Source organism: Peromyscus leucopus, chromosome 1 (genome assembly GCF_004664715.2).
Source record: "Peromyscus leucopus breed LL Stock chromosome 1, UCI_PerLeu_2.1, whole genome shotgun sequence".
In the NCBI taxonomy this organism is placed as follows: Eukaryota; Metazoa; Chordata; class Mammalia; order Rodentia; family Cricetidae; genus Peromyscus; species Peromyscus leucopus.
In genome coordinates, this window is record NC_051063.1 from 102,834,341 (window position 1) to 102,846,933 (window position 12,593).

The 12,593-nt window shown below is 49.6% G+C and overlaps 1 protein-coding gene across 2 annotated transcripts in view; it reads right to left on the reverse strand.

Annotated features, from left to right (window-relative positions):
* Positions 1–12,593, reverse strand: part of Clpb (caseinolytic mitochondrial matrix peptidase chaperone subunit B) — a 126,909-nt gene that overhangs the window by 13,103 nt on the left and 101,213 nt on the right. For both annotated transcript variants that reach the window (XM_028889025.2, XM_028889024.2), the window contains 2 exons: positions 9,317–9,431; positions 673–750 (listed from right to left, as the gene is read on the reverse strand). In XM_028889025.2, coding sequence (XP_028744858.1) covers positions 673–750; positions 9,317–9,431 — 193 coding nt within the window. The remainder of the gene's footprint in view (positions 1–672; positions 751–9,316; positions 9,432–12,593) is intronic.

Consider the following 12,593-nt stretch of genomic DNA (forward strand, 5'->3'; position numbering starts at 1 on the left):
ATTCAGCTAGACCCGGAAACCTCAAGCCAAGAAAAGGCTAGAAGAGGATAGAGAGTACTTCCCACTGGCTCCACAGATCTTCTTGTGAAAAAGAGGCCAACTCCAGTGTGGTAGTTTGGAAGGGCCAATCTAGAATGATGGTAAAGCCACTATGTGGTACATAGAGCTTCATGATCAGGGTTATCAACCTTTGGGATCTGAGGAGAGTCAGATCCATGAAGGTGCTGGGAGGGGAAGAGGTAGTGGCTAGACCCTGAGATACCCACTGAGACCATGGAGGGAGGGAGGGGTGGAGGAAAGGTAGAGAATTATCTCAGAGAATACAGCCCAACTGACTAGAAAAGCATCCACTCCCCTACCCCAATCAGTTCTGCTGTGCACTGTGCACAGGAGTTTTCCCGAGCTTCCCAAAGGTAGGCTGCCCTGAGTACAGCTCATGTGCCAGGCAGTAAAGGTGGGTCAGTTGTCCCTGAGGTGAGCCTACAGGGATGCTCAGTAGCTGGGCCAGAGCTAACAGGCCCCGATGGTCAGATGCACCCCTGCACCATGAAGAAGTCCAGGTCTTCTTTCCTGGTGGCTCTGTAGTCCGGGGCAGCTGTTTCTGGAGTTGTTAGGCTGAGGCCAGATGCTTCTCTAGCTCTCCTGCCCCAGTGGCTGATCTGCTGTGATTACCTATTCCAGATGATCCCAAGAAAAGGAAGACCAGAGGGTGCTCCTCATCGTACCAGCCATTCTCCTTCCTCCGGATCGCTAGGGCCAAACATACAACACGGGATGGGGAGGGAGACAGATAAATCAATGACACAAAAGGCAGGATAATTATCACTAAGTATACAATATGTTTTACTGCTCTGCGCCCACTCAAAGTCCTCACTACCATTAGTGCTGCCTAATCTGATTAGCTGGCAAGGCCCCTAGAGACACCTAATCAGGTTAGCATGGATTTGGAAAGCTGCCCAGAGCAGATTTCGGATAAAGTTTTCCAGGATGAGCACTCAGCGTTGCCAGGGAAACCGAAAGGCGGGTGGATGGTGAATGGAGGTGAAGGGGGTTGGGGATTGGTGAAGGAGAATCTGAGAGGAACGTTAACTCTCGCTGGTCACCCCTCTACTCACCTGGGAAAACAGAAGAAGAATAATTTTATGGTGATATCTGGGGACCCAGGGAAGTATAAGATTTGGGTTCTTCCTCATTTGGGGAAACCAAGGTCTGCTCTGTTGTGTGGTTTAAGAGGTAGAAACAGAGCCAAAAGCATTTCTGGAAGCCAATCAAGGTTAGTGTAGAGCTTGGGGTCCATCTTTGCCAACTCTGGATTCTAGAAGGGGATGAGGGTGAGGAGTGGAACAGACCTGTACTAAGTTCCTTGAAGCCCTTCTTCAAGAATAGTAAGTGTTCAGGGGCTATGCGTGAAGGTGAGGAGGCTGAGTCTCTGCTATGGAGTGGGAGAAGCAGGCCTTAAGTGGAAGAGCAGGGAGTGAAATGAGGTGGGACCAGAAGAAGAGTCATTTATTGAACACCTATACACTAGGTACAACTGGAAACTACCAACAATGTATTTACTCAAGACCCATAGAAACACTGAAGGGAAACAATTTTTAATTCCATTATCTGGAATAGGAAACAGAAGATGGATAAAGAGACTTGTTTAAGAGTTGTTTATTTCCCAAAACTTGCCTTTATTAAAAAAAAAAAAATCACAATACAGTCGCTTTAAGAAGTGAGTACCAGGGGTTGGGGATTTAGCTCAGTGGTAGAGTGCTTGCTTATCAAGCACAAGGTCCTGGGTTCGGTCCTCAGCTCTGGGGGAAAAAAAAAAAAAAAAAAAAAAAAAAGAAGCGAGTACCAATTTGGGTTGTGCTAATGGAAACATAGTGGTTAGGAGCAGGAAGAGGACAGAGCACTGTGCAATGTCAGTCTGGGTCTGTCTGCAGATGGAAGTGTGTGTCTGGTCTGGTCCCCAGAGTGTCGAGGAAAATAAGAAAAGGATAGATGTCAGAGGACAAGGCCTGGAAACATACTCAATGGAGAAGGAGTCAACAGTCTTCGGGATGTGCTTGCCAACCTTGAGGAGTCAACCTCCCAAATGTTATGCAGCTAAGCTTCAAAGCAGCTGTAGGACCAATGACAGATCACAGGGGCTGACAGGCTCTGCAGAGGTGGCCGGCACGAAGTGGGTGGCGGGGTGGGGTGGGGTGGGGGTGATGACATACACGAATAGAAGGATGGGTAGGAGCCAGCTGAGTCTGGAGCACCTGTCTAAGGCTTGCAGCCCCGTGCTTGTGGTCTTCCTCACCTTCTAGAAACAGACGGAGCAGTGCAAACTCAAGAACCCAGACTAGCCACCTGTGCTGCAGGAGCCGCTCCCAGAGGAGGGCCTGGGGAAACGGCCTGATTGCTCCCCTGGGCTGCCATCGGAATCTGCTCTAACTGGCTGGCTGGGAGTCTCTGAAGGGCTGGTTAGGAGAAGGGCTCCAGAGACCTCATGGGCCTGAACACAGGGATAAGGAGGAAACCCCAAGCCTGTCTGAGGAGGAGTCTGGTGCCAACAGAAACAAGGAGCTAGGGGTGAGGGTATTTGGGGACAAGTTCAGGTAGTAAATCGGTGGAAGTAGACTTTGTGGATGCTATGTGTGAACATGCATGTATGGGAGCAGGGCTGAGAGGGGATCAGCTGGAAGAGCCACATTCTTCCAAAAGTTGGCAGGTGAAAATCTATGTTGAGAACAGAGGAAGCCTGAAGCAGGCTCAGGCTTTGTCTATCTGAGGAGGCAGAAGGACCCAGCATTACTCAGACAGGTGGTATGGCCCCCTCAGGCAGGGTATCATGTTTGTGAGGTTCTGCTCTTGGCTGTTCTTTTGGGGTAGCATACTAACCCATTGGGAGCTGCACATTGCTAGGCTGTGCAGCATAAAAAAAACTACCATGGAGAATGTGGAATTGAATTACGCCTGGGGCCATCTTTCCCCTTCCTTTCTAATAATGCACCTGGGAGAGAGCTCTTTATAATGCCAGGCAGACTCCACTGCACAGCTGTCCCTGGTCAATTCTGCCAGACCCAGGGCATGAGTTTGGGGTGGGCCTGCTCTGGGGTCCCTGTGAAACAGGCGAAATGCCAACCATTAAACAATTATAACTCTGGATATTTCTAATAATATCTGAAGAGAAAAACGGCCAAGCAGATGGAGTCCGACAGAATGAAAAATGAAGGCAGCTAGGAAAACTGGGGAAGGTGAGCCCCAGGGTGTGTGTGGCTGGTCGGGTGGCTGAGGACTGAGGCTGGGGAGCCTGTAAGAAAGAGTCTTGTCAGGCTAGGGTAGAGGTTGGGCCAGATGGAGACCTGAGTGGGCCCACATGCATGTCGCTGTAAATGCCGATGTTCTTTCCATGGCTCAGCGAATGTGCAACTTACTTGGCTAGCACTTTATAGTTTATAAAGAACCTCTGTATCAGTAATGTCACATTTCCTCATTATGACTATATGGGCAGGGAACTTGATTCCTGTTTTATAGGTGAGAATATATACAGACATTATGGACCTGCTCAGGTCCATAGGAACATAATCAGAAGGGCAGGGTTTTAAAGCTGCTGTGGCTAACCCCTGAACGTACACTGTGTCAGGAACATAGCAAAGGGAGGCAGATCTCACAGTCCTGACTCACTCTCAAAATTTTCCCTCTCTAGTCCTCCAATCTGGCATGCTCAGCCATCCAGCACACTGTCCCCGATCCTATCCTCCCCACTCTTGGCTCTCCATGTGCTGGGGTTGGGGGAGGCGTGTTTCTGCACGAGCAACTCAGTAGCTCCTCCCCAATCCCCCCAGTAAGTCCCAGCTCCCCAAGTTCCAACCAGACTCTGCCCTCACAAGATATGCTAGTGCACATGCGCCTGCGTCCCGGATGTCCCTTCTAGATGCTTTCTCTTGGTCACGGTTGTTACTGTGAGGCCACTGAAGAACACATCTGTTCCAAGTCTTCAGGATTAATCCCACCATCACGGCCCTAGCCTATCAGTTCTCTGGTGTGTATTCATTTACAGGGTGGTGTGGTGGAGATGATAAGTTAGGAGGAGCTAGCTTGGAGTCTTGTTGACTGACTCAGTAAGATACCTATTCCTTTCTAGTCTCTCTCTTCGTTTCTAAGATGGACACAGACTCACATGCTGTCAGCTGCCCATGAAGATGAAGTGAGTTAGTAGTTAGGAAAGCATGAAGAAAAGCTGCAAAGGGAGGGGCACAGATTAGGGTGAAAGTAACGGGAGCCACAGCGGTAGCAATGGTGGCAGGTAATGTCGGACATTTAAATAGTTTACTTTTTTTTTTTTTTTTGGTTTTTTTGAGACAGGGTTTCTCTGTGTAGCTTTGCGCCTTTCCTGAAACTCGCTTGGTAGTCCAGGCTGCTCGAACTCACAGAGATCGCTGGCTCTGCTCCGATGCTGGATTAAAGGCGTGCGCCACCACCGGCCGGCTAGTTTACATTTTTATTTACTTACGTATTTTTTCTGCAAACAAGCTTTGCCATTTACTTGGCATGCACCCCTGAGGGAAACACTGCCATGAAGACTGAGGGCTCCAGATGGGATGGGTGTGCTGGGATTATGGCAGAGCATTTGTAGCTGGATGACGTTCCATGCTTGAAGCATGAGGTAGAACAGGACATTCTGGGAAGGTTTTGGTGTGTGAAAAAGCAGAGAGGAAGAGCTGCCTCCTCTTAGGCCAGGACTTTGTTTCCATTCAACTGAAGGTTCTGGGGCAGCCTAGGTAGCCGACTCACACTTCTTGATAAGTTCTTTTATTTTTAAATTTAATTTTATTTATGTGTGTATGCTATGTATGCTGGTAGCTGGAGGACAGAAGAGGATGTCAGACCCCTGAAGCTAGTTATAGGTAGTTGTGAGCCACCTATTGTGGATGCTGGGAACTGAACTCGGGTCCTCTGCAAGAGAAGCCTCTTAACTGCTGAGTCATCTCTGCAGCCCCTCTTGATAAGTTCTAATGGTCTCATGTGAGAAGGTTTTCAAAGTAACCTGGAAACACAACTGTTCCATGCTGTGGCATCTCTCAGGGAACCAGCTCTTCAGAGATGCTCAAAGCTCAGAGTCACCCTCGTCTACACGCAGTATCAAAATGGGCTCTGTCTTCATTCACCTCTGTACAGCTTTGCTCAACCTTTGTACAACTGTGGCCTGACCCTGGGAAACAGTTGACACAAAGTAGGTTCTGACCTGAGAGAAGACACACAAACCCAGTAGATATCAAACCATCAATGTAATGACGGGTGTTCACAGAAGGCCAGGAAAAGGGTTCCAGTAAGTCCAGGGAGAAGCGGAAGGCATGCCAGGGAAGGGCATGTGGTCAGGCCCTGGTGCAGATGTGCCGGGGAAGGGCAGAGTCGCATGAGGGAGTTCAGGGGATTCAGAGTATCTACTGGGACCTGGGGCGGGGGATGTCTGTAAGGCCTATGTCCTTACTTAGACACAGTTCTGAAGCCCCCAGGTATGTGCCGGCTGCCACTTTAGAGGTCAAAGGCCAAGGAGTATGGCTGTAATTGACAACCTCACTGGAGTTCCCTTTCCAGTATGCTTGTGAGCCACCAGAGGGCAGGTGCTGTAGCTTCTCTTCTTTCCTCAGAGCAGCTGACAGGGTCAAACAAGGGGCCACACCTCGTCAGTGAATTTCATAAACTGCCTCAGCACCTCCTTTGAGTGGGGAGTGGACAACACAAACACGTCCTGGCGTCTTCTTACAAGGAGCCTGAAGTTCACTGCCCCTGAACTGGGTCAGCCAGTGTGTAGGGCTGGGCTGGACCCTAGGGTGGCAGGAAGGCCTGAAGAGCTGTAGGCTGAGAGGGCAGTACTGACAGGAAAGCGGCAGCGTGTGTGCAGGAAGGCAAAGGCAGGTGGTTGTGGCTGGTGTGAGCAGTGCAAGCAGGGGCAGTGATGGAGGCGGCGGCGGCGGCGGCGGCAACAGCAGCAGCAGCAGCAGCAGCAGCCCCATACGCCCCATTAGGGGAATAAGGACCACTCGAAGGCTTCAACGAGGGATGGTATTTAGATCTGTGTTTTCTCAAGATCACTGTGGCCCAGCAGAAACACTAGGGGAAGGAAGGGAGGCCACTGCATGGCCACATCCGAGTATCAGGGTGTGATGGTTCATACTGTCAATTTGACAGGTTCTAGACTCACCTAGCTGACAAGACTCTGGCCATGCCTATGTGGGATTATCTAGACTGGGTTGTGGTGGGGAGACCCACCTCATCTGTGGGTGGCACCATTTCATGGGCAGGGTCTTAAACTCAATAACAAGGAGAAAGCGAGCTAAGCGCTAGCATTAACTGCTTGCTCTCTGCTACCAACTGCCGGAAGCTCCGGTCACCATGGTTTCCCTGTTATTATGGACTGTATTCTTGAACTATGAGCCCAAGTAAAAAAAAATCTTCCTTCTGTAGGCCAGGCTAGCCCCAAACTCAGAAATCTACCTGCCTCTGCCTCCCTAGTGCTGGGATTAAAGGCGTGTGTGTCATCCCCCTGTCCCCGTCCCTGCCCCCCCCCCACATTTGCTTCACAACAACGAAGAAAGAACTGGACAGGAAAAGGAAGACAGGCTAGTTTGAGAAACATGGAAGAGAATGATTGAACTCGATACCTGAGCTGTACTGGATGAAAAGGAAAGAAGGCGGAGCCAAGGAAATGTCTACATTTCTATCCAGAAGAGCAGTGAATGGAGGCCTAGTTCTGAGCATGCTCAGCAGACAGCCTTTCTGAGGTGAGCAGGACTTGTGCTGAGCACCAGGAAGTCTGCCAGTCGGGATGACATCTTCCATCACTTGACTGGGTTCTGGAAGGAGAAACTCACTCTCCATGTCCATGTGGTATGTAGGCTAGCCTTGTGGATCTGGTGACCCTAACAGACAGGAGCGGCCTTGGGGTCCTGGTTTGCAGGGCTGGTGCTTCAGCTCCTCCATTTGTAAGGCAGTAACTGTGCGCCAGCCTTGCTAGAAGCCCCGCAGCTGGGGATCACACTGATAAATTCACTGTATTACTTTGCACAAATCAATATCCCAGCACTTACCAGGGGTTGATGTGACCGAAATTGGTTTCAGCCAATTCGTGAGGGTAATAAATGGCCATTTATCAAATCAATTCATTCTGCAGCACTTCTCTGGCTGCCCATCTTCATGGTACCCATGGGGTGCCAGGTTCTGTCCCCATCTAGATAGTCCCTAACATACATGTGACACTATCTTGGAGAATCCAGAAAGGCCTGACATGGCTCTAAATTGGCCACACCCTCCTATGCCTGCTGGAGTTCTAAGGTGTCAGGGTCCTGGTAGTGCCTCATGCTTTGATCAGGCTTGCACTGCAGCTACTAGGCTGCTCATTCCTTCTTTTGGGGATCCAGAAGCTTCTGGGATCTGGTCACAGGAATGAGCATGGTGCAGTGTGATCCAGTGGTAGGGCTCCTCAGAAAGGCAGGTGCACAGCAAATGAAATAAAAAAAGGCACTGCCCTGTACAACATGGGTTCCAAGGGTACTGTCTTATGCAGGGTCACCAGAGCCATAGCAGGGCCAATCTGTATACACCGGGGCAAGGAGTAGGCCTTCCTGGCAGTCAGTTCACTGCTGACCTAATGCAGAGTTCAGAAGACAGAGAGAGGCTTTCAGGGAATGGAGTTCCCAGGGTACATATTCTGACAGTTCTGATGAGCCAGTCTGAACCAATTGCAAGGGATGACACCAAGACAGGCACCAGAGGTCAGCTCAGTGCTGGGGAAAAGGCAAGCTGGGACTGGGTGCCCAGTTACAGGTGAAAGAAATCAGCTCTGGGCGTGACCTCAAGAGTACAGGATCCAACTCAAGAAAACATCTTGAGGACAGGGACTAGACTGTGGGCTGGTGGCAGATAGAAAGCGTGGGCTTCAGAGTCATGGGGGTGTTGGTCTTGGGAGTGTTTGAGCTTCTGGGCTTGAGGGGCTGCTTAGAAGTGAAGGTCAGAGGTTAGGAAAATGCCCACCCCATAAGTGGCAGCTGGAGGCAGATATGTATAATTAGAACCTAGGAGCATCAAGGAGCAAAACTGGGTTCAAGTGGTGGCTCTTCTCAGCACCTCCATAATACTGCAGGTTACCTTCTGACTTCTAGACAGGGCGGCATCTTTGGTCCCTAGGCGCCATTCATCTGCTGAAGAAGTCAGGCCCCTGGTGAAGGGCTCATGAGGTCTCATGATACATGAGGATGATGGAGATAAGGTTGGGCTCAAGGTGTCTTGGGGTAACTGCCACCAATTTCTAATTACTCCCTAATGTGTCCCCAGAATGTCCCAAAGAGAGCAGCCTGGATTCCAGCCTGATGGCCCCTTTCTTAGTAGGTAGAGCTGGTGAGTCCTGAACAGACACTGGGTTGCATGCAATGGGATGAGATGTTTAGAGACTAGAGGGACCAGTCAGCAGGACTAGCATGGACAGTTCACTCTAGCTGAACGGCAGATAGGCTAAAGGGCCTGTTCAAAACATAAAACTAGGTTCTGACTTCCTGACTTCATAGGTGTAAATCAAGGCCTGAAACTGTGGCTGCTAGTGCAGAGAATATCCTTGGGAAATCACTTGTCTCGATGGGTGACCCCCTACCCCCATCCCACTTAGTTTAATCTGGCACAGGCAACTGCTTCCCTGCCTCACCTCACTCAAGTCACCCTGAAACAGGCACGGGTCTGAGTTGCAGAACAAAGGTGAAGTCCCTACCTTCACCAGCACCCACTGTTCACATCTGTCAAGAGACAGTTGTGCTTGGCAGGAGGCCCTCAGGATAGGAATGAGCCCTTCATTAGTGGGGAAATGAAGATGTTTTCGGTAAGATCCAGCTGTGTAGCTGCTGGCAAACCATTCTCAAAGTTTGGGACTGAGTCCTGGGCTGGCTAGCATATAGAAACTGAAGCCTTGTTCTAGCTTAGCTACCACCCCTTTCTGAGTCTCAGGTGTCCCACCTTAAAAGCAGGAGATGGGGGTAGTGGACCAGATGATTGCAAGAGTTCAATTCTAAGCACAGGAAAGTAGCCTCAAGCAAATTTCTTAAATGCTGCACCATGTTCTCTGTATAATGGCATTTGATAGTGTCCATCTCATAGCACTGCTATAAGGATTAAATGACCTAAAATATGCGAAGAACTTTAAGACAATGCCTGGCATACAGATGGTACTCAGCAAATGATAACCTTGGATATAAACTGCACCTCTCTGGCTTTGGGGCAGCAAGAGTTGCATCTCTGCAGCGGAGCACAAGCTGCCCTGACCCTTCCCACCTGACTAGTGCTGAGGACTCACCTGCACCCACGGTGGCAATGGCACTCTCCTGGCCAATGATGTGTTCCTTCAGTCGCTGCTCGAGCGGGAAGCGGCGCCGCTCTTCCGCCTCACGCTTCCTCTGCTTCTCCATGTACTGGGGAAAGAACAAATGGTTCAGGGAGGCAGGCCTCAGCAGGACCTTGGCTTAAAGGTCCCTCAGTGCAGGGGAGAGCTGCAGATGCTGGGGCTCCAGGGGTCCTGCTCTGGCTCCTGACCACGGAAGGCTGGCCCAGATCATCCCTAGCCCCACTGTTCAGGACAAGCAAAGAGTGGCAGGGCCTACCCACAAATGCTTCTTGAGCAGAACCAGCCCTCTCCACATGGTGTGACAGTGGATACTGCTTCCGTCCATAACTGAACCTTTCACTAAAAAATGTCTGTCAGCCTATCCTGACTCCACAGAGTGCTTCCTAAGGGCGGGTTCCAGCTGTTTCTGTCATGGACTCTGACCCAGCATCCTCATCAGGTGAGTGTAAAAATTAATGTAAGGGTAGACACAAAAGGGAGAGAATTAACACTACATGGGGTGGTGTAGGTGTACAGAAAAGGGAAGATAGACAATTATGGGATGCTTGTGGGGAAGGGCTTTCTGGGACACAGGACATCGGCAGAAGCTGGAGGACTGGCAGCCGGGCAGAGGGGCTGAGGGTACAGGCCTGATGGGAATCATTTCCTGAAGCAGAAACAGGCAAGTCTTAAACTGAGGGGCAAATGCCAGGTCTTAGGCAGCCCTAGTAACTCGGGCATCTTTCTTGGGAGAGCGCTGCCAAGGTAAGGCCCTGTCATAGAAGTTGTGGTTGCAGATGGTTCTTGCGGGCAGAGTGGATGAAAAATACCTGCTGCTTGTGTAGTGTTTTCCTGTTATAGTAGTGACCTTGACAGAAGTTAAAAAAAATAAATAGCAAACAATCCAATTTTGGCTGTTGCTATCAGTCTGTAACTGAAAGCTCCCATCAGTCCTCGCTTTCATATGGAGCAATAATTCGGCGCCGATCCCAGTGGAGTGACGCTTGCCGGCTGGAATCCAGAGTGTCACTGTGCAGCTCCCTCAGGCGCCACATACATCACCTGGCTCTGCCAACTCCAGCCATATATCTGCCTCTTCCTCCTCCCTGCCCACAAGCCCATTCAGCACTCAGGCCCACTGGGCTGGGAGGTGCTGATGGCAAGACACACACACACACACACACACACACACACACACACACACACCTGCACACACACACACACCCCCCCACTGGAATGATGTCAACTTTGGACAGACCCTGAAGATCAACTTGGCTTGCCAGGACTTGCTGGCGCATTTACACATTGCCATGAGACTGCTGTGTGCCGGGCACTGTGCTCAGCACTTCCTCCAGGGTCTCAGTGTTAAGTCATTATCCATCTGAAGGTGGGCTCCTCTTCTGGCTCATAGTGAATTAGTTATGTGGCAGAATGAAAAAGCTTCTCTGTAGACAGATATGAACTCCAATGACCTCATCATTTAAGAGCTAGAGACCTTGGGTAGTGAGTTTTCCTCCCAGGATCTCAGTTCCCTCACCACAGCATGGCGATAGTGCTCACACCCACCCTATAGGAAGCTTAAGGAGGGAAGGAGATAAGCACTTGGCAGAGCCTGGCACGCAGCAGATATGGGTGGATAAAAAGTGGTAGTCAGAGATGTCTTCCAAGTACCTACCCTTATCAAGTGTTTGAGCGTATTTTTCTCTCTTCCTTTCCTTTTCCTTCCAGGAGTGGGGATTGGGCCTAGGGTTCTTGCTCATGCTAGGCAAGCACTGTAATCCTGAGTAGATGCCAGCCCTAGTCTTGGATAAATACGATTTCTTTTCTTTTTTTTTTTTTTTTTCAAGACAGGGTTTCTCTGTGTAGCCCTGGCTGTCATGGAACTCGCTTTGGAGACCAGGCTGGCCTCGAACTCACAGAGGTCCACCTGCCTCTGCCTCCCGAGGATAAATACGATTTCTTTTTACTCCGGCTGGTAAGCAATTGGCCAATCTATCATCTGTTTTTGTTTTTGGCAAGGGTGGAGGATTCCTTTGAATCAATTCAATCACAGGCAGAGGACCACAGAGGTGCTCTGGCTTAAGTGGAAGCTGGAACCAAGTCCACTTGGGTGTCCACTGCCCGGGCAGCACCTCCTGAGGCTCCCTCTCTTGGAACCTCAGTCCACAGGTGCTGTTTCCACATCGTCTATTTCTGGAGACTCCTTGACGACCTGAGGCAGCCATCCTGGCCACCAGTTCCCCTTACACGGCATGGAATTCTGTCCCTGCATATTTTCCATGGGGCCTCATAGAACACACCTCTCTCCTTTGTGCCAGGTAATGCCTAATGAGACTTTATTCCACTTGCTGAGTGACGTATGACCATGATGGTTCCCCAAGTAGTCTCCAGAAAACATTTCTTCTTCCTGTAACTCTTCTTTGGGGTCAGGATTGTATGTTGCTTTAGAAGTCCCATTAATTTCTTGGACAAAGGGCAAGAGTCTCTAATTACTATGGAAGAGAGCATGGGGGAACGGGTATGAATGACTGGTTTCTTGGGAGCTTCCTAGATGGTCTTGGGAAAGGTTCCAATGAAATTAACTCCTAGAACACACTCAGATCCTGCTAAGCATCAAGTCTGAAATAGCTATTTATTTAGAAAAATTTCTGAACGTGTATAGATTTCTTTGATAAAAATGTACAGGAGGGCTGGCAAGATGGCTCACTGGGTTCAAGTTCTCGCTCTGCAGACCTGCCCGGCTGATTTCAATCCATAGACCCTATGGGAGGAGGACGACACAACTTCTGAAAGTTGCTCTTTGACTGCCACACACACACACGTGCACCATGGCATACATGACTCTGCATTTATATACATGTAGCATGAACATCACACAAATTAAAAAATGTGCAGCAGGTTGGGGGTTAAATGAGGCCACATGTTACTGTTTTGTGTTGTTTTGCCAAGGTATAGAAGAATTTGTACTAAAAAGTGTGCTAAATCACCTTTTAATTTGTATTGTTTTACACTACTAGGGTCTTGTCCATACTAGGCACAGGTCACTTTTTTAAAAAATAATTTAACTTGATTTTATGTGCATTGGTATAACAGTGTCAGATCTCCAGGGACTGGAGTTACAGACAGTTGTGAGCTGCCATGTGGGTGCTCTGGAAGAGCAGTCAGTGTTCTTAACCACTGAGCCATCTCTCCAGCCCCTCCCCACTCCCAGGTCACTTTTTAAAGGCATCTGTCCCAAGCCCAGCCTTAT